Below are 22,459 nucleotides of genomic sequence, written 5' to 3'. Positions count from 1 at the left end.
CAGGGACCCCTGCACCTATCCCCATTTGCATAATTCTCAGGCACCAGGAGGGTACCCAGTGTGTCTCTCCTAACTGGCTCCTGCCACTGCTCATGGGATTCCTGTCTACTGTCCAGCCAGGACCACAGGAAAGAAGTGACCACCTCCAGGGGCCCCAGGAAGCACTCACTGCAGTTATGATGAGGCGACCCTAGAAGACAGGTGGCTGCCAGCCCCCAGGGATGACTAGGGACAAACAGAGCTCTCCTTGTGCCAATGGGTTCAGGAGAAAGGTGGCAGGAAATCCAAACGCAGCCCCCCCAGTCACAGGTTCTGCACCCACCCCTCACGAACTTATCCACACACCTCCCCTGTGCATTCGGCCTTCACCTCACTTCATCTCTGATATGTTTTAGCTGTCCCCACCCAAATCTCATCTTGAACTGTAGCTCCTATAATCCCTGCGTGTCGTAGGAGGGACCTAGTGGGAGGTAATTGAATCATGGGGGCAGGTTTTTCCCGAGCTGCTCTCTCGATAGTCAGTAAGTCTCACGAGATCTGATGGTTTTATAAAAGACAGTTCTCCTGCACACTCTCTCTTGCCTGTTGCCATGTAAGACATGCCTTTGCTCCTCATTCACTTTCCATCATGATTGTGAGGCCTCCCCAGCCACGTGAAACTCTGAGTCCATTCAACCTCTTTTTCTTTATAAATTACCCACTGTCGGGTATTTCTTCATAGCAGTATGAAAATGGATGAATACAATCTCACTCCTGAGTCTGCAGAACCTGTGTGAAACAGGACTCTAAGCGACCCTCAGTTTTCCTCCTTTTGCTGGGAAATGCCACAACTAGAGAAATAAGATCAATGCACAGCCCGATGACTGCAGCTGACAACACCGTACTGTGTAAGTGCTGGAACTTTGATAAGAGAGTCCATTTCAGGTGCTCTCCTTGCTAAAAACAAAAAGGTAACTGTGTGAGGAGATGCAAATGCGAATTTGCCTGACTGCAGTACTCATTTCACTACGTGTATACACAGCAAAATACCATCCTGCGTGCCTTACGATACATACAATTTCTACTAAAAAGTAATCCTAAAAATAGAAATAGATTCTTAAAAGAAATGAGATCGCACGCTGCCCATAGGATTTTTCTCAGTCCTCACTCTGAAGGGAAGAGCCCTGGCCCTTGGCGTCCCTCCCTTCTGAACAGTTTCACCTTCTGCTTCTGACACCTCCCACACCCTCCTCTTGGAGACGGGGCGTCCACAAAGGCAGAGCATTCTGGAGACTGCCCCGAAGGCAGGCAGGACTCTGCATTTGATCCCAAGGAGCCTTCCCGGTGCTGCCTGTCCCTTGCTTTGAGCACGGCATCTTGGTACCTACCCTATCCTGTCAACCAGGTCCCAGAGCACGTTGGGCGTGGGCACCAGTGGGGAGCCATCATACAAGACCATGGCCGCTCCTGTGGCCAGAATGGACACCATCCAGTTCCACATCATCCAGCCGGCCTGCAAAGACAGGAGGGGTGCGGCTTCAGTGGGCGCTAGGCAGCTCCCCCAAGCGCTGCCCGCTCAGCTTCCCATGTCCCTGGGAAAACGCCTAAGATGGAGCCACAGGTTGGCGCTAACTGCCCATTTCAAACGCAGGACATTCTGGCCCAGCAACTCCCCATCTAACAATGGACCGCACAGACATAGTCACACATGTGCATGAAGACGCATCACAGAATGTCTGCTGCAGCCTTACTGGTGACAGAGAGAAAGCAATGTAGGTGTTATCGACACAAGAAAGGTCACAGGAGGTGCACACTTGCTACTGACACTCCTACACAGTCACTGAACCCACATGAGGCGTTCTGAACAGCACCTGGCCCCCAGCAGTACGACGGCAGCCATTGCGCAGCCATGAAACAGAATGAGGTCCGGACTGACACGGAACCATCCCCAAGACATTGTTCATCCATGATGAATGGTGTCAGGAACCTGCCTCCTGCCTGCCACAGCCCAGGGCTGTCCCCAAATCACGTGGGCTATAGTGACCCAAAACCAACGTCCCCCGGAAGGCCCACCCACACCTACTTCCCATGCACAAAGGCAGAGGGCACGAGGACACAGCCAAAGGTCTCCATTTAGTTGAGTTGCTTTCTTCCTTTTTTTTTTTTCCCCGAGACAAGGTCTCACTCTGTCACCTAGGCTGGAGTGCAGTGGCACAATCAGAGCTCACTACAGCCTCGACCTCCTAACCTCAAGTGATCCTCCTGCCTCAGCCTCCCATGTAGCTGGGACCACAGATGTGAGCCACCACACCCAGCTAATTTTTTTATTTTTTGTAGATGAGGTCTCACTTTGTTGTCCAGGCTAGTCTTGAACTCCTGACCTCAAGGGATCCTCCTGCCTCAGCCTCACAAAATGCTGGGATTACAGGCATGAGCCACTGCACCTGGCCATTGAGCTGCTTTCTGAACAGGTCTTAATGTACTTATTCAGTTTCTTTTATTGAGGAACCGTTCCCCAAAGAGTGCCTGGAAGCCCCAAGCAGCATAGCATTCCTGGCCACCTCATTGTCCAACAAAGCTGCTAAAAGTTGAGTCCAGGCCTGCTGGCTCACACCTGTAATCCCAGCATTTTGCAGGGCAAGGTGGGAAGATCACTTGAGCTCAGGAGGTTGAGACCAGCCTGCGTAACTCAGTGAGACCTGGTCTCTATGGAAAAACAACTTTTTTTTTTTTTTTTTGAGACGGAGTCTCACTCTGTCACCGAGGCTGGAGTGCAGTGGCACAATCTCAGCTCACTACCATCTCTGCCTCCTGGGTTCAAGCGATCCTCCCACCCCAGCCTCCCAAGTAGCTGGGATTACAGGTGTCCACCACCACACCTGGCTAACTTTTTTGTATTTTTAGTAGAGACAGGGTTTTACCATGTTGGCCAGGCTGGTCCTGAACTCTGACCTCAAGTGATCCACCTACCTCATCCTCCCAAAGTGTTGGGATTACAGGCATGAGCCACCATGCCTGGCCTCTAGAAAAAAAAAATTTTTTTAATTAGCCAGGCATGGTGGAGTACACCTGTGGTCTCAGCTACTTGGAGGCTGAGGTGGGAGGATTACTTGAGCCCAGGAGTTTGAGGCTGCAGTGAGCCATGATCACCACTGCACGCTAGGCTGAGCAACAGAGTGAGACTCTGTCAAAAGAAAAGAAGAAAGGCAAAGGGAAAAAGGGTGACAAAAGGCAAAGGGAAAATGGGAAAGGGAGGGGTAGGGAGGGGAAGGGAGGGGAAAGAAAGGGAAGGAAGGGTAAGGAAGGGAGGAGAAGGAAGGGAGGGAGGGAGAGTGGGTCACAGTACAGGCTGGGCCCAGGGCTGCAGGACATGAAACAACTGCCACGGAGGCTGCTGTTAGAACCCAGGTGGGGAGGCCAGGTGCGGGGGGGAGGCCAGGTGCGGGGGGGAGGCCAGGCACGGTGGCTCATGCCTGTAAACCCAGCACTCTGGGAGGCCGAGGCGGGCGGATCACGAGGTCAGGAGATCGAGACCATCCTGGCTAACACGGTGAAACCCTGTCTCTACTAAAAACACAAAAAATTAGCTGGGCGTGGTGGTGGGCGCCTGTAGCCCCAGCTACTCAGGAGGCTGAGGCAGGAGAATGGCATGAACCCGGGAGGCGGAGCTTCCAGTGAGCTGAGATCGCGCCACTGTACTCGAGCCTGGGCAACAGAGCAAGACTCCATCTCCAAAAAAAAAGAACCCAGGTGGGGTCAAGCTGCTCCAAGAAAAATCTAACTACCTGATTCTTAGTGGGCAGGATCCTTCCAGTAAAAATGAAATGCCTCTGAGAAAACTGCTCTAAATTTTTTAGTTCTTTCCATTGTATCTTTACTCTCAATACAAGACCCTCCCGTTTTAAATTGCCGTGTCCCAGGGAAGCAGCTGAATCCTACATCATCGTAGCTGCTGGGAGCTTTCTGCAACTCCTTAAGGACACTGCACTGATGCTGCTGGCCGAGATTCCTGCTCAGAAATATTTGAGAAAGGATGCGGCACACAAGGGACCATTGGTGGGGGTGGGGCTAGCACCAGTATTCTACATTAGGGACTGGGGACAGGGGTGGGTTGTAGAGCAAATCCCTGCAGCTGAAAGAAACCTGAATCTTTGTCCCAAGCCCCTTATTAATCCACAGCTGGTCACAGAGAGCCGGGAGGGGCCTCTCAATAGTCACACATCAAAAACACACCCAAGGTCACCACTCCTCAGTCTGTGTGAGATCCCAGGGGTCCGTCCCCTGCACCGGTGTATGTGTGAGGTCCCAGGAGTCTGTGCCCCCTCCTCCATCTGTGTGCAGTCCCAGGGGTCTGTCCCCACTTCTGCATCTATGTGAGGTCCTGGGGGTCTGTCCCCACTCCTGCATCTGTGTGCAGTCCCGGGGGTCTGACACTCTCCTGCACCTGTGTGAGGTCCCAGGTGTCCGTCCCTGCTCCTGCATCTGTGGGCAGTCCCGGGAAGTCTCTCACAAGGGGTACAGAAGGGCCCTGGGCATCGACCTCACAGGTCAGGCATGTGCCTGCTGCATTCCACTCGGCATAAAAACTCAGCATGCCAGGGGTGGTGGCTCACACCTGTAATCCCAGCACTTTGGGAGGCTGGGGCAGGTGAATCATGAGGTCAGGAGTTCGAGACCAGCCTGGTCAACATGGTGAAACCCCATCTCCACTAAAAATACAAAAAATTAGCTGGGCGTGGTGGCGCGTGCCTGTAGTCCCAGCTACTCAAGGCTGAGGCAGAAGAATCCCTTGAACCCAGGAGGCAGAGATTGCAGTGAGCTGAGATCGAGCCACTGCACTCCAGCCTGGGCGACAGAGCTAGACTTCATCTCAAAACAAACGAAAACAAACAAACAAACTCGGCACAGAAGCACCACTCAGGACCTGTAGCTAGATCATTCTGGAAGCTCTTGATGTTTTCAGTTCTCCTCTGGGGTAAAATACACTTGCTTTAACTTGTCCTAACCTTCTGTCTTTCAGTGCTCAGCACGGGCAGGAAGCCCTCCAACACCTTGAGTTGAGTTCTGGTTTCATGGCCTGGATTCCACAGCCATGTGAGGTCTCAGTGGTCCCGGGACCTCACATAGATGCAGGAGTGGGGATAGACCCCTGGGACTGCACACAGATGGAGGAGGGGGGACAGACTCCTGGGACCTCACACATACACCAGTGCAGGGGACGGACCCCTGGGATCTCACACAGACTCAGGAGTGGTGACCTTGGGTGTGTTTTTGATGTGTGACTGTTGAGACGCCCCTCCCGGCTCTCTGTGACCAGCTGTGTATTCCACGTGGATTCCAAGCTGCTGATTGCAAGCTGTGGAAGAGCAGGCCAACTCGACACCATGCGCTGGGGGAGCTCTCACCACAGTTCAGCACAGGCCAGCGCCCAGGGAAGCCTTTACCATGTGTCATGGGCTGGTGTCCGGGGAAGCCCCTACTGTGGTATAGCACAGGCCAGCACCTTGGGGAAGCCCTTACCGTGGTGTAGCACAGGAGGATGTCACTGCTGGTCATGTTGCCGTGCAGCAGATGCTCCTTCAGATGCTGGATGAGGGTGCCCTGCAGGGGAGACACGAGGAGTGGGTCCTCTCTGTTAGGCATACAGTACCAGGAACCTGGTACCTGACCCACGCGCCGCTCAGACGCTGCCAGGAAGAAGCCCCAGCAGATTCCCATTTTCCTTCCTGGGAGAAGCAGACTTCGGAGGCTCCCCGCTCTCCCCTGTGATGAGCCATGCCCCCATATCCCTCTGCCCCGAGAGCTGAGCGTGGCTTGTAGTCTGGAGAGGAAAACCCTGACAATCCTGTCTGCCCTCAAGCTCTCAGTGCCCAGGACATCAAGGGTACCACGGAGGCCCACCAGTTTCAGGCAGAACAGAAGTGACCCTTACTGAGAAGAGAGTCAACGAGCAAAAGACCAGGGCCTAACCCTTGCAGGACAGGTGCTAGCCCAGCCTCATGGGGAACAGGGAACACGGGGGTGAGGGGGATGTGGTGGGGGTGGGGCGCCGGCAACAGAGCAAGACTGTAGCTGGGACTCACGTTCAAGATCGGGGTTCAGGAATGCCTCAGCTGAGTGGACAGCACAAGACCCTGCTTCTGGCTAAAACACCCAAGCAGACCCGCTCCCTCCCACCCACTATACACTATTACCTTCAGTTTTGGTGCTTAATCGGCACTGTATTTGCACGGTCCAGAACTCTGAAGCATATACTATGAAAAGCCATCCTCTCTCCCTGTCCTATACCCAGCTCTCCCCAGAGGCAGCCAGTCCTAGCAGTTTCCTGTGAATGTCTTTCTTGCTGATGCCAGCACATATTTATTAGGGCCATTTTGTTCATTGTGAGCCAGTGTCCCACACTTTGCCTTTTCCACCCAACAGCATACCTGGGACATCTTCCTTGGCATGCCAGGAGCTCCCTCATGTCTGTTTACAACTATATAATCTTCCACTGCCCAGAACACACTTGTTCCAAGCAACTCTGTGTGTCCGGCAGGGGCAGGGAGGAGAGGAAGCTTCCCATCCATCGCCAGGCACAACAAAGACAGCAGAGCCAGCAGCCCCTGCACCCGTCACTCCACACTCCCAGCCTCGGTTGTCCTATCTTTCCAACAGATCTTGTACAAGATCCTGAGGACAGACGGCATGCTGCCCCTTCAGTGACCACTGCCCTTCAGTCTGGTCCACAGATGTGAGCCTCTGGCTCATGACAAAGGTGCTTCTGGTCATGGAGGGGCTAGAGGGCTGAAGCAAGGACTTGTGTATTAAAACCCAGTCATGAAGGCCCTCGTCATACCCAAGGGAAAAGCTTCCAAAAGCCAGTTGCAGGAGACGATCCCTTTAAGAGCTCAACAGGAACAATTCTATCCAACACAGGCTCCCATTCAGGAGCCAAAATTCTTATTCCAGAGTCCATCCCAAACAGGCAACCGCCACCTGGCCCACAAACAGCTACAACTGAAGCCTCCAGAGACTGCCAGGCAGACGGGTAGATGCTGCCTGATACGGTTTGGCTCCACGTCCCCATCCAAATCTCATCTTGAATTGTATTCCCATAATTCCCACATGTTGTGGGAGGGACAAGGTGGGAGATAATTGAATCATGGGGGCAGTTTCTCCCATACTATTCTCACGGTAGTGAATCAGTCTCATGAGATCTGATGGTCTGATAAAGGGAAACCCATTTCATTTGGTTCTCATTCTCTCTCTTTGCCTGCTGCCATCCATGTAAAACGTGACTTGCTCCTCCTCGCCTTCTGCCATGATTGTGAGGGCTCCCCAGCCACGTGGAACTGTTAAGTCCATTAAACCTTTCTTTTGTAAATTGCCCAGTCTCGGTATGTCTTTTTTTTTTTTCAGAGAGTCTTGCTCTGTCACCACGCTAGAGTGCGGCAGTGCAATCTCGGCTCACTGCAACCTCCACCTCCCAGGTTCAAGCGATTCTCCAGCCTCAGCCTCCCGAGTAGCTGGGACTACAGGTGCACACCACCACGCCCAGCTAATTTTTTATTTCCAGTAGAGACGGGGTTTCACCATGTTGGCCAGGCTGGTCTTGATCTCTTGACCTCGTGATCTGCCCACCTTGGCCTCCCAAAGCGCTGGGATTACAAGCGTGAGCCACCGCGCCCGGCCCTCAGTATGTCTTCATCAGCAGCATGAAAACAGACTAATGCACTGCCCTTTTCTGCAGTCCCCCGAGACTGCCTCCAGGCTCTGGAAGCTGAGCTGCAGGGTGGAGTTTAACAAGAATCCCCAGTGAGGGTCAAGAGACAGCCTCCCCTTCCCTTCCCCAGGCACTCAAAAGCTTCTTAGAAAGTTCCATGACACTCTGTTCTCATGGGCAGTGGGTAGGCAATAATTTGGGGGTGACAAACTTTTCAGGAACTGTCTCCACGAACTAAATCTTTCCACGAATCCACTTAAAGGACAGGGAACTCTGATTCTACGAGCCTGTGGCAAATCCCTCTCCCATTTTCTTTTTCACTTGAAATTAGCATTTAACTCTGCAGCTTCACCCACGTGGTCTGCTGAGAGCACAGCGGAGCTACAAGCCCGCATTCGTTCAGTGGTTCATTAGCCTCATTCTCTCAGACGGCACAAAACGAACAATGGGCCCTCCTCCTCTCCCAATGATTTCTCTGTGTGAATCTTAACAAGTTACATCCATCGTTTTTCCCTTAATTCTTAAATATTTATGGTCAAGTCTGAATGCTTTCCCTGAGGGTAAGGCAGCATAAACGGCATGGTTTCCTGGGTCTCAGCGCCAGAGAGTAATTTCATGTAAAGGAAGAGAACGGGGAACCACTTTCTGACACCCTTCATGGACTTACCAACAAACCAGTAAAATAATCCCCACCCCACTAAATCGGGAAACTTATGAGCCCCTGGGACTCTGGCCTATGTTGCCTCACTGTTTTCAAGTTTCTGGTCAAGATAACACTAGAAAACGAGCAAGATGCTTAGTCACTTCTCCAGAGATGCAAGAGCCCAGTGAAGATGGGGTACATATAGTTTTTCCTGATTTTTCCACACTCTAAATATATCAGGCATGATCATTTTATGAGCAAGCTATATTATATCTAATACATTTTATGCCCCTCTTAAAAAAAATGACATGCACTATGCAAAGAGCACTAAAAATAAAAGTACAGTTACACATTTCCATTTATCCTAAAATGTCTCGTTTGGCCACATACACCCGCTCCCGCCCTTGTCTGCAAGATTTCTAAAAATGCTCATCTCGGTGGCTTATTAACAGACCTGCGCCCAGGTGCACGAGGGCTGCCCTTTCAGAGGGAAAATGCAATTCCAACTACACCTCATACTGTGAACACACCCCAGCTGGCTTTCATAAAATCAGATTATTTGAGTGACAGGACAGCTCTCGGCCTACAAAGAGGCAACTCGGTTGAGCCAGTGTAACTGCCAGAAATAAGGCCTTTGCCCCCCACCACTAACATCAGCCCCTTGCTCCCACTCCCGGGTTTCTTGAGAATTAACCTGTGTGGACAGGCTCTTGGACCTTCGGATCTATTTCACAGCCTACAACAAGACCTTCAGTGAATCCAGATCTAGGTGATGATGAAGCCACATTGACTCCTTTCCACATTCTGATGAAAAGACTCTGTAAAAAGCCTAATAGGGCTTTCAAATGATTCCAGTATAAATGTTTCCTTTTTACAGAAGGGATTCGAACTGCTTCTAGGTAGAGGGAACATCTGTAAAAGCTAAATGAGCTAGAATAAAGGAACCTGTATATCTCCTTTTCAAATGCCACTGTCTTATCAAGCAAAGGTTTCTCCACTAGGAGAATTCTCTTCTTCTGAGTTTGGGGGGAAAAGTGGTGATCAGAAGGTTTGACCAAGATATGGTGGATTTTTCTTCTCCCTGTGGGCTGAGCCAACTGAAAGGGAAATGGGGAAATGAGCTATGGGGAGAGCTGAAGAGCTGGCCCAGAGGAGAGCTAGAGCAGCTTGAGGGTGAGAGCCACAGCATGGAGCGAGCATCCTGACTCTCACAGACTGCCCCAGGAGAAGTCTGAGTGCAAGGTAAGGATTCAACAAGAAGCTCTCTTATCAAGCCCAGGGGCAGAGGAGGATCAGAGAAAGTAAGACATGATAGCAGTTACTAGAAAAGAACTACATTCAACCGGGCACGGTGGCCCACACCTGTAAACCCAGCACTTTGGGAGGCCGAGGAGGGCGGATCACAATGTCAGGAGTTGGAGACCAGCCTGGCCAACATAGTGAAACCCTATCTCTACTAAAAATACAAAAAAAAAAAAACTTAGCCAGCCATGGTGGTGGGCACCTGTAATCCTAGCTACTCAGGACACTGAGGTAGGAGAATCACTTGAACCCGGGGGCAGAGGTTGCAGTGAGCCAAGATTGTGCCACTTCACTCCAGCCCAGGTGACAATGCTGGGACTCCATCTCAAAAAAAAAAAAAAAAAAAAAGCAAAGCACCACATTGACCCAGGCATTTCATTTCTGAAGACTGGCCTAGTGAAATCACAAAAATGAAATACACTGACGTTGTGTCCCCCCACCCCCCATAGATGCACGGAGAAGAAAACAATACCCATTTCCAGGGTGTTCCCACCAAAGCTGCATAACCTGGACCTAACCACGAGGAGACACCAGTCAGACCCAAAGAGAGCCATTCTGCCAAACCAGGAGCCTGGGTTCTTCGAAAATGTCAGTGTCACGAAAGACGAAGAAGCCCGAGGAACTGTTCCAGACCCAAGGACGTGCAGGAGACCTGACGACTGACATGCCACCACCTGAGCTGCTAGCACACTACTGGGAAACTGGCGACCTGAGTGTGGACCGTAGATTAGGGGACAGCACTGCACCAACGTCAACCTTCCTGAATTTGATGAGCATGTTACACTTCTGTAAGAGAACGTTTTTGTTCTTGGGAGATACGTGCTGAAATATTAAAGAGTGAAAGATCATTACGGCTCCGACGTACTCCAACGAGTTCAGCAAAAAGCAAACTAACAACATGTGTATATATGCTGAGAGAGAGAAAGAAGGCAAAAGAAGCTGTTAGGACATGTTAAAAATTGATGTTGACATCAGGCACAGTGGCTCATGCCTATAATTCCAGCACTCAAGAGGACAAGGCAAGAGGATCACTTGAGCCCAAGAGTTCATGACCAGCCTGGGGAACATAGCAAGACCCTATCTCCACAAAAATGAAAAAGTAGCATGTGCCTGTAGTCCTACGTACTTGGAAGACTGAGGTGAGAGATTGCTTGGGCCCAGGAGGTAGAGGTTGCAGTGAGCCATGATCACACCACTGCATTCCAGTCTGGGCAACAAAGTGAGAAACTGTCTCAAAAAAAAAAAATGACATTGAAAATGTTAAAAACAGAATGTTAACAATGGAAGAATCCAGCTGAAGGGTGCCATGGAGCTTACTATTCTTGCCACTTTTCTATAGGTTCTCTAGGTATTTTATTTTTTTCAAAAATAAAAGGTTTGTTTGAGCCTGGTGGCTCACATCTGTAATCCCAGCACTTTCGGAGGCCAAAGCAAGTGGATTACATGAGCCCAGGGGTTTGAGACCAGCCCGGGTAACATGGCAAAACCCGATCTCTACAAAAAAAAAAAAAAAACAAGTAGGGCATAGTGGTACATGCCTATGGTCCCAGATGCGTGGGAGGCTGGGTGGGGAGGGTTGCTTAAGCCCAGGAGGCAAAGGTTGCAGTGAGCCAAGGTCGCACCACTGCACTCCAGCTGGGTGACAGATCAAGACTCCATCTCAAAAAAGTAAATAAACAAATAAATAAAAGGTTAAAAGTCACTAACCTATACATATAAATTCTACTGCATAGTATTAACATATTATTTCAGGTGCTTTAATAAAGTTAGACTTTTGGCGAAATAAGAAATATTAAAAGCATGTGTCATGGGCTGAACTATGTACCCCCAAAATTCATATATTGAAGCTCTAATCCCCAGTATCTCAGAATGTGACTAAATGGGCCTTTAAAAGGTGACGGAATTTAAATGAGGCTGTCAGAGCAGGCCCAGATCCAATCTGACTGGGGTCCTCAGGAGAAGAAGCTTGGACACATACAGGGAGATACCAAGGGTGTCATGTGAAAGACCACATGAGGACACAAGCCAAGGCGCGAGGCCTCAGACAAGAACAACCGGGTGGCACCTTGGTGTTGAAGCCACACAGCCTGTGGTATTTTGTTATGGCAGCCCTAACAGACTCACAGCACAGGTAGGCTCTTTCTCAGTTAATTAGACTCTAATAATAACCTAATAACCTAGTAACCTAGCCTTCTAATAACCTAACCAGTGGCTTTCAAATATTTTACCACAACCCACGGTCAGATGTAAGTTTTACAAGGCCCCCGGCACGTGCACACATCCACTCCACATAATGACAGCTTCACAAAACAACACCCATACCTCTTATGAGCCTATTCTGTGCTAACATTTTATTTTACTTTTATTTTTTGAGACAGGGTCTGGCTCTGTTGCCAGCTGGAGTGCAGTGGCACGATCTCAGCTCATTGCAACCTCTGCCTCCTGGGTTCAGGCAATTGTCCCACTTCGGCCTCTCGAGTAGCTCAGACTACAGGCATGTGTCACCATGTCCAGCCAATTTTTGTATTTTTTAGTAGAAATGGGGTTTTGCCATATTGGCCAGGATGGTCTCAAACTCCTGGGCTCAAAGCAATCTGCCCGCCTCAGGTTCCCAAAGTGCTGGGGTTATGGGCGTGAGCCACTGCACCTGGCACTGTGCTAATATTATCTATTCTTGTCTATTCTGATTCGTTCTTTTTAAAATAGGTGGCAGGGCCCACCTACTGAGTTCACAATCCTCCAGCTGGTCTGGACCTGCAGGGTGAATGTAGCTGGTTCAGCCAGCGCACCCCCCGCCCCCAAGGCACACTGCACTGTACAGTGACCTCCAAGCCTGTCACCATGGTGGTAGGTGCCATCCCAGTCCCTGAAGTGGCAGCTCTCCACTGCCCTGGGCCCAGTGCCGGATCTCCGCGCAGCACCCCACTTGGAGAGAAGCTGCATGTTGGACTCTCCGGGAATGGGGTGCAGTCTGACAACCCCAACGCTGCCATCATCAGCTGGGAGGCCCTGTTGGAGCAAACAGACAACAGGAGGCCCCTGCAGAGCTTTCCCCAGAGACCTACCCCAGCGGAATGCACCATGCATTTGGGTGCGCCCGTGGTGCCCGATGAAAACATGATGAACAGTGGGTGGCTGAAGGGCAGCTGCTCGAACTCCAGCTGCGGGGCCTGCTCGCTGGTGCCGGTGGCAAGAAAGTCGTCCAGAAACACACTGTGGGCCGAAAAGCAGGGAAACACACCATGAACGTCCCAGAATGCTGGACCGGACCCGCTGATTCCACCCATGCACTGCCCTCTGTTTCTACCCCAGAAAAGCCAGGATTCCAGGGGGATGGTGGCCTGATTTGGAAACTTTCTGGGACCAGCAGAGGAAGTCAGATCTCAGAGATTCAAGCTAATTGAAGGAAAACTCATTGATCGAGTAAAGGTTTCAAGTTGCTTAATCAGCACTGCTGACAGGGCCAAGGGCTGTCTTTTAGAGAATCTTTTGTTTTCATAACCACCATGGAGAAGGATCACTTACAATGAACAAGCCATGTGTGTACCAACACTGCTGAAGGAGGCTTTGGAAATGGCCTTGAAGTCTTCTGAGCTCATGTCCTTTGTTTGCTGTTCATCACCTGATTGGCAAATGCTTTGTTTCCAATGATCGACCAAAAGGAAGCACTTACCAAGTGGGTCTGAATTAAGATGCTTCCCCCGTGGGGAGACGGGAGAGGAGGAGATGCTAGATTAATGAGCCCTTCCTACAGATGTGGCGCCAATTTCCTAAACCACAGCTCTATGACAGAGAACCGCTCAGCAAATACCATGTGTTATCACTAACTTACTAGATCCTGAGGTTTACAATAGCAAGATACAAATATCTGTCCAAGAACAAATAAAATTCATCCTAGCTATTGACTGTCACCCAGGAAGTGTGCCTGGGCTTACCCCCAAAGCTGACATGCAGCATTGCTGTAGGTGGCCAAGAACCATCAAAGGGGCAACACAAACAGGAGATTTGTTTTCTGCACTAGAAACAGCTGCAGAAGCCACAAGCCATCTTGGGAAAAGGTGGTTTTCTATTTTGAGATGAGCAGCACCACCCATCTGAACACACTGGCCCTATACTCAAATGACAAATGGAACTGTCTTTCAGGGAAGGAGGTGGGAATCAGTTAAACGCAGCCCGCAACCATTTGCTAGGGATAGTTACTCTGAAATACAAATGCCATACATCCTAAAATGAAGAATTTTGCTGTGCACCCTTAAAAGATAAAGGTTTCTCCTGGGGAAGACACGGTGGTTTAAAAAGGGCATCCAAAGTAATTCAGCTCTAAGCAAGAAACAAACAAAGCCGTCTGCTCCAGCGTGTCAGGAAAACTATTCACTGAGGAACTTTACGGCCAATGAAAACTCCATCCCACCTCTACCTCCTGTAAGAATCCCATTATAAAGCGCCCAAACTAATCAGACACTTCCCATGGAGAAAAGCCTTTTCTTTCAAATGGCCCATAAATCACAGCACACAACGATTACCTTTGTTAAAGCTCTTCTAAGAATGAAAAGCCCACAGGGTGGCTCCCCCGACCCCCGTCAGTTCTCCACAGACGGACACGTACCCTATTCTGCTTTATCTGTGGCATCCACAATCAAAGGACAGACTGCAGTGGGAGTCCAGCCCTTGGGGTGTCAATAGGGGGCTTGTGCATTGTATCGGACTAAATGAAGTGGCTAACACGATTCTGCCGGATGCCCTCATTTTATATCAACTGCTGATGAATATTATTCAGAAAAAAATAAAAGCCGGGCCAACCAGGGGGCTGGTAAACCCTGTCTGGTTTTCCTCCTAGCCTCCGTGCATCATGGCCTCCATCCATACAGCTGGGGCGCTAAATCCGAGGTTGCATGAAATAAAGCTGGGCTCTGGCACCTGACTGTAATTTATTAAGGTCGGCAGGGTCCCACAGTCCACAGGGATAGGCACCTGGGCCTGCCTGTGAAGGATCCGCCCATCCTGACTCAGGTGCTTCAGGGGACAGAGCCCACCGCAGCCGCACAATGACAGGCAGGATCACTCAGAGCTGACTGTGCACGCTTTGCAGAGCAGCGGCTTATTTAATCCTCCCAGCCAGCCTGAGAGGATGGTGCTGACAGAGTGTGGATGTTTGTCCCCACCCTCATCTCATGTTGACATGTAATCCCCAATCTGCAGGTGAGGCCTGGTGGGAGGCGTCTGCATCATGAGGGTGGATTCCTCGTGAATGGCATGGACTATCTACTTGGTGATGAGTGGGTTCTCACTGTGAGTTCACACGAGACCTGGTCATTGAAAAGTGTGTGGCACCCCGCCCCCCGCCCCCCTCCACTCCTGCTTTCCCATGTAAAGTGCCCGCTCCACTTCCCTTCCGCCATGATCACAAGCTCCATATGGCCTCCCCAGAAGCAGATGCCGGCACTATGCCTCTCGCACAGCCTGCAGAACCGTGAGCCAATTAAACCTCTTTTGTTATAAATTACCCAGTCTCAGGTATTTCTTTATAGCAAGGCAAGAACGACTTAAAACAGGTACCATCTCATCTCCATTTTACAGATGGAGACACAAGTCTCAGAGAGATTCCTTGCACAGGGTCACACAGCTGAGAGCTGAGCCTGACAAGTCGGATCTGAAGACCATGGCCCTCACCAACCACCACTTTGCCTGCAGCAGCCTTCAGGCTCCGGAATGTGCCCTGCACACACAGCTGTCCCTAGACCCTGCTCATACCTCAAAGCCACCCCCAGATGCCACCTCCCCAGATCCTACAGAGAAAACAACCAGGCCCTGCTGTCAACTCCTGGGCACATCTTGTCCCTCCCACTCCCAGTGGTCACAGCTCATCCTTCCTGCAGGTGGGTCTCACCTCTCCACCTAGACTGCAACTCCTGGAGGACAGGACACATGCTTTGTACCTCCTGGTGCCCCTGGGAACACCCTGACAGATGGTAATAAGCCACGCACCAACTACCACTTGCTGGAACAAAAAGGCCTCCGCCATCTCCTCCTCTCTTCCACCTCTGGTCCCCGTGGCGGGCATGAAGCCACCCTGCCATGTCTACGCAGCCCCTCCTCACCAGGCCTCGAGGAGCCACGTACGAGGTGCCCTCCAGTGGCCCAGACCCGAGGTTCAAGGGAAAGCTTACCCCGTGGGGGTAAATGCCTGAGCTCAGAACCCTCTCCCCTCAACTGTTTCAAGAAAAAATAAAGGGAGGTAACTCTAAGAACTTTGGGACAAATTCAACTTTGACTAAACCATAATCCATTTCCTTAATCTCTATTCAAAATTAAGATTCTTACAATTCTATTTGGTACACAAAACATGTGGTTTATTCTTTTATAAATGTCAGAAAGCCAAGGAAGAAAGATGTGATCAGCAATGGGGAACACATGTGTGTCCTAAAGGGTGAAAAATACCTATATCAGTGTTCATGTATGCATAGCCATACATACACATGTACACATGCCTGTGCACCTGTACGCATATGTACATGTGTAAATGCATATACATGTGTACACATGTAGATATGCATGTGTCTGTGTCGTGTGCATTGCATGCACCCACATGTGCACATACATGTACACATGATTTCCAATGCAGAACTTCTGTGGCCAATCTGGGAAGGTGGGCTTGGCCCCATCAGAGCCCCCTACACAAGGGACACCAGATCGGAAGAGTGAGGGTTCCTGGGACCTCTCTCTTCCGCCACTCATTTACTGTGTGGCCTTGGGGGATTTCCTCTGGGGCCGGCCTCAGGTGCCTCATCTACAAAATGACGCTTTTAACTAAAACTTCCTCCACTTCTAAAATCCTGAGTGACCCCCAGTGGGAGATCCAGGGGCCTACTTCCCCGCGGGAGCTCCAGTGGGTTCCACACGGACCTGTGGGTCAGAATGCGGTACATTACCTGTTGGGAATCTTTGAAAGGTCTATCTTCTCTCTGGAGGACACGTAAGGAATCACTACCACTTTCTTCAAGTCTGGTAGGCCTGGAAGGAGCGGGAGGAGAAAACACAAGGTTACAGGACAAAGATGCTTGGCTGCTGCTTTTTTCCCCCCCACAAAATATAACACCATCTGGGGCAGAGAATATAACACCATCTGGGGCAGAGACTACCCAGGCTGACTCCTGGCAGACTCTGATGTACCGGCACACACACCCGGCCATGGCGGCTGGGAGCTGGAAGGGCCACACACCTTTAACCACCTGCTGCAGCTTTTCCATGTGGTTGTGCTCTTTGCCGTTATAGACAACGGCCTCCACAGAGAAGATGAGCTTCGGCTGAATTTGAGAAAACCGGTCCAGCACACCCTGAAAGCAGGAGGAGAAAGTCATCATTGATCATCCAAAAGGCAAAACCCAGCAGGCATGGTGGTGGGTGCCTGTAGTCCCAGCTACTCTGGAGGCTGAGGTGGGAGGATTGCTTGAGCCCAGGAGTTCAAGGTTGGAGTGAGCTACGCTTGCACCACTGCATTCCAGCCTGGGCACAGAGTGAGATCCTGTCTCTAAAACAACAAAATGGCAAAAACCTTCAGTAGCCAATAGGACCGCTGCATTTCACAGGACAGAAAGGGCAACATCATCAGGTTGCATGGCCAGGTCCCTGTGTCCGCAGCACCCGCAGCCAATAAAGAAAGTAGATGTGGCCGGGCGCGCTGGCTCACACCTGTAATCCAAGCACTTTGAGAGGCCGAGGCAGGTGGATCACTTGAGGTCAGGAGTTCAAGACCAGCCTGGCCACTGTGGTGAAACCCCATCTCTACTAAAAATACAAAACTTAGCCAGGCATGGTGGCACACGCCTGTGGCCCCAGCCACTTGGGAGGCTAAGGCAGGAGAATCGCTTGAACCTAGGAGACAGAGGTTGCAGTGAGCCGAGATTGTGCCATTGCACTCCAGCCTGGGAACAGAGTGAGACTCTGGTCTTCAAAAAAAAAAAAAAAAAAAAAAAAAGGCAGGCACGGTGGCTCACGCCTGTAATCCCAGCACTTTGGGAGGCCAAGGCGGGCGGATCATGAGGTCAGGAGTTTGAGACCAGCCTGACCAACATGGTGAAACCCCATCTCTACTAAAAATACAAAAATTACCCAGGCATGGTGGTGCACGCCTGTAGTCCCAGCTACTCAGGAGGCTAAGGCAGGAGAATCGCTTGAACCCGGGGAGGCAGAGTTTGCAGTGAACTGAGATAGTGCCACTGCACTCCACCCTGGGCAACAAAGCGAGACTCCATCTCAAAAAAAAAGTTGATCAAAGCACATCTTATATCTGAGAACAACCACCATGCCAAGGAAGGTATCAATATCAAGAAATACCAGAAGTATTTACAGACATATACTGAAATAGGAAGAGTATAGAGTGTGTATTGCACTACCAAAAAGATTCCCCACTTCACAGAAAGAGCCTGTTAGCACAGCTCCACTAGTGTATACAAAAGAAGATTCATCTTCCAAACAGGCAACAACAGCAAAGCAAAGTGGTCCCATATTTTTGTTCTCGGAATCTTCAATTAAAGAGGAACCTGAATCCTCCAAGCAGTGCATTTATGCCAACCAATGGCATAAGCCTACATGTGCACACGCTAGTTAACGAGCCCCATCTTCAAAGGCAGGATCGCCACACCCATGTCTCCGGTCTGTACTGCACGTGGAGTCTGCAGTCCAGCCAACGGCACTGCTTTCCTGAAAGACGGGATTCCTCCCATGCAGGCATGGGCTTGTTCCTGGAACTCATAACATTCACTGATACTCCCTGAGTGTTAGTCCAGATTATTAGTTAGTAACAGATTAAAGCACTCTCAGACAAGGCTTCTATTCACTTCCCTCCTAGCCATCCTCCAGGTTACACTGTGTTAACAGACTGCCATCCACAAACATGGGTAGGCATCGCCCAGATGGCTGCTATTCCCTCACACATGAGCCTGATACAAGCGGTTCAAGACCAACACCTGGGGCTGCCCCCCAGGGCACACACAGTGGCCCCAGAACCTCTGAGTAAGGACTTCACAGGCCAGGGCTATCCACCCTGGCTGCCTGGTAGCACCACCTACGGTGGGACTATTAAGTTAATTATGCTCATTAGGATAACTAATTAACGGGTCAGGAGCGGCGGGCATTTGTTTTCAGAGCTGCCCCATGACTCTTAGCAGGGAAGCAGGGAAGCAGAAGCGCTGACTCTGCGGGAGTCTAAGGGGCAGAGTGTTGAGGGAGGGAGGCTGGACAGCTGAAAGTGTGGTCCCCAGGGCAGCCAGCGTCAGCCTCACCTGGAGCCCCAGACCTAATGAACTGGAAACTCTGCAGGGGGCCCAGCAATCTCTTCTCACCAGCCGTCCAGATGATCCTGAGGTGGGATAAGATTTGAGAATCTCTGGGCAAAGAGTTCTAGGATTGAGAGTTTATTCAACACTGTCCAGTTTCCCAAACTAGAAGCTGAATTAACAGAGAAGAGTAGGGAGTAGAAAGCATTTATTTATTCCATGTGCTAGGTGCCAGGCACCGCGCCAGGGAACCAGACAGACATGGTTCCCACTCCCCAGAACATACGATCTATCAGAAACACAACAGGAAAACAATTGCAAATGTTATTGTTTTCCATTTCCAATGTTTTCAGTAAACTACACTCAAAATTAGGTAGCCAGGGAAAGAAAAGGAGAGAAGAAATTAAAACCATAGGAAAAACTAATGATGGACTCGATCAGCAAAATCAAAAATCATTTTTCCAAAACAACCAATAACATAAGCCTCTTAGTAGGCACGGTGGCTCGCGCCTGTAATCCCAACACTTTGGGAGACGAGCTTAGACAGCCACAAAAATTTTTTTTTATTAAATTAGCAGGGCACCTGTAATCCCAGCTACGTGGGAGGCTGAGGTGGGAGGACTGCTTGAGCCCAGGAGTTCGAGGCTGCAGTGAACTATGTTCACACCACTGTACTCCAGCCTGGGCAACAGAGAAAGACCCTGTCTCAAAACAAAATAAAAGTAAGCTTCTTGAAATACATGATCAAGAAAAAACCTAGTATTTTGGCGGGGCACAGTGGCTCCTGCCTGTAATCCCAGCACTTTGGGAGGCCAAGGCAGGCAGATCACTTGAGGTCAGGAGTTTGAGACCAGCCTAACCAAAACTGAGAAACTCTGTCTCTACTAAAAATACAAAAATTAGCCGGACACGGTGGCCCATGCCTATAATCCCAGCTACTCGGGAGGCTGAGGCAGGAGAATTGCTTGAGCCTGGGAGGCAGAGGTTGCAGTGAACTGAGATCACACCACTAACTGCACTCTGGCTTAGGTGACAGAGCAGGACTCCATCTCAAACAAAAAAAAAAAAGAAGGAAACCTAACATTTCCAGTTACCGCTTGCAGAACACTTACTGTGTGTCAGGTGCTGCCCTAAGCGCTGGACCGATACTTGCTCATTTACTGCTCCGACTAACCTTGGACACGGGTGCCCTTATCACCCTCATATTGCAGATGAATAAACTGAAGCATGTGGCCTCTCAAAATTAGAAGTCACACTTGACTACAGAAAAGATTCATGAGCCAGAAAACAATGTTTAATAGATTTTGAAACCCAGATAGAATGGATGACTTCTCAAGAAAATATAAATTACCAAAATTTATTCAAAAAGCAGCACGACAGCTGAAGTGACAAAGATCTACCTCCTCCAGGGACACCAGGGTGGGCAGCTCTGCAGGCGAGCACCACCGCTCTGTAAGCTACAGCATCCCTTCTGTGTAAGCCATTACAGAAGGCAGAGAAAGACAGGAAACACACAAAAGAGGGAGAGATTACAGACCAATGGTATCGACTACAGCAAGAGGCTAACGCAGGGGGAAATTGCAGAATTATCTTGGAAGCTTCCGATAAAAGGCAACGTGCTTTCCACCCATGCTTTAATCAGCTGGAAACTGAAGGAAACTTCCTCACTGACAATAGGTATCTGGCAGACACCTGATGGCACATATCGCACTTGGTAAAAGATGAGATGTCCAGTGAGAAAAGAACACGCAAGACACCCACCCCTAGCCCACCTGTACCTGTGCCAAACAACCCCACCTACGTCCCGGGGTGAGAACTAGAAATAGTTTGCCCCCTGCACACAACGGGAACAGTTGCACACAAAATCTGTGAAAATCTCCAGAAGAATCACTAGAACAAATCAAAGTTAGGCAAGATGGCCACATTTAACTCAATCCAGCAAAATAAATAGTTATGTTAAACCCCAGCAATACAGTTTGAAAAGGTAATGAGGGCCAGGCGCCGTGGAAAGCCAAGGCGGGTGAATCCACTTGAGGATCAGGAGTTCAAAACCAGCCTGGCCAACATAGTGAAACCCCATCTCTACTAAAAATACAAAAATTGGCCAGGTGTGGTGGCGCATGCCTGTAGTCTCAGCTACTTGGAAGGCAGAGGCAGGAGAATGACTTGAACCTGGGAGGCAGAGGTTGCAGTGAGCTGAGAGCGTGCCACTGCACTCCAGCCTCGGTGACAGAGTGAGACTCTGTCTCAGGGAAAAAAAAAAAAAAAAAAGGTAATGAGAAAAACAGAACAAAAGAACATGAGAAAGTCACTGAAGGATTTTTTTTTTTTTTTTGGAGACTGTCACCCTGGCTAGAGTACAGTAGACAGATCACAGCTCACTCAGACTCCACCTCCCAGGCTCAGGATCAGGCTGTGCGTCACCACACCCAGCTAATTTATTTGTTTTTTGTAGAGATGGAGTCTCGCCATGTTGCCCAGGCTGGTCTCAAACTCCTGAACTCAAGTGATCCTATCAGGCTCAGCCTCCCAAAGTGCTGGGATTACAGGTGTGAGCTACCGGGCCCGGCCCTCTAAAGAATATTTAATCTGGGAGAGAGACAGAAGCAAACACTGGTTCAGAGCCACCTGTTGAAGGGTGTATACTGGATAGTAGAAAGGTGATTAAAGTTAAAAAAGAGGCCGGGCGCGGTGGCTCAAGCCTGTAATCCCAGCACTTTGGGAGGCCGAGACGGGCGGATCACGAGGTCAGGAGATCGAGACCATCCTGGCTAACACGGTGAAACCCCGTCTCTACTAAAAAATACAAAAAACTAGCTGGGCGCAGTGGCGGGCGCCTGTAGTCCCAGCTACTCGGGAGGCTGAGGCAGGAGAATGGCGCGAACCCGGGAGGCGGAGCTTGCAGTGAGCTGAGATCCGGCCACTGCACTCCAGCCTGGGCGGCAGAGCGAGACTCCGTCTCAAAAAAAAAATAAAATAAAATAAAAAAAATAAAAAAAATAAAGTTAAAAAAGAAAGAAAAGGAAGATAAAAAAGGTGTATAGTGGAGAGAAGCAGAAACGAGACTGGTCTGAAGCTACTGCGACGGCAGGCGTGAGCGACGGCAGTGCCTAGCCGGGGTCACGGAGGAACCGAGGAACCGCTCAATCAAACGTATGAAGGAGGACAGTGGAGAGGCGGCAAGAACAGCCAATGGTAGGGAAGGGAGTGAAAGGATGTGGGGCACAGCTCGGGCTCCTGGCTTGGCGGGAATTACTGAGATGGGGCTCCCCCTGGGGACTTGTGAGCTCATCTGGGGCTCCCTGAGTCTTGAGAACTTCTGGCAGCCCCCGCCAGTACCAACTGGACAGGAGGAAGGAAGGCTGCAAGTGCTCTCAGGATGCACGGTCATGACAAGAACGAGGGGTCTTCCTCCAGCCGAACACGTTGGCCACTGCAGAAGGCACAGGAGGAGGCACAGACCGAGTCAAGCCTCTCTCTCTACTCTCGCCACTTCCTCTGCCCCTCAGCAAAGTTCAAGGCAGGCAGGTGGGTGGCAAGGGAATGAATGTGACA

At 50.3% G+C, this 22,459-nt stretch overlaps 1 protein-coding gene across 3 annotated transcripts in view; it reads right to left on the bottom strand.

Moving 5' to 3' along the window:
- The window catches only part of AACS (acetoacetyl-CoA synthetase), an 80,447-nt gene that overhangs the window by 23,278 nt on the left and 34,710 nt on the right, over positions 1–22,459 (bottom strand). For all 3 annotated transcript variants that reach the window (XM_025402126.1, XM_025402128.1, XM_025402127.1), the window contains exons 6-10: positions 16,849–16,963; positions 16,559–16,640; positions 12,695–12,842; positions 5,500–5,580; positions 1,368–1,492 (exon numbers count right to left, since the gene is read on the bottom strand). In XM_025402126.1, the coding sequence (XP_025257911.1) occupies positions 1,368–1,492; positions 5,500–5,580; positions 12,695–12,842; positions 16,559–16,640; positions 16,849–16,963 (551 nt within the window). The remainder of the gene's footprint in view (positions 1–1,367; positions 1,493–5,499; positions 5,581–12,694; positions 12,843–16,558; positions 16,641–16,848; positions 16,964–22,459) is intronic.

This window comes from Theropithecus gelada, chromosome 11 (genome assembly GCF_003255815.1).
Source record: "Theropithecus gelada isolate Dixy chromosome 11, Tgel_1.0, whole genome shotgun sequence".
Taxonomy (NCBI): Eukaryota; Metazoa; Chordata; class Mammalia; order Primates; family Cercopithecidae; genus Theropithecus; species Theropithecus gelada.
This window is presented reverse-complemented; position numbering and strand designations above follow the sequence as displayed.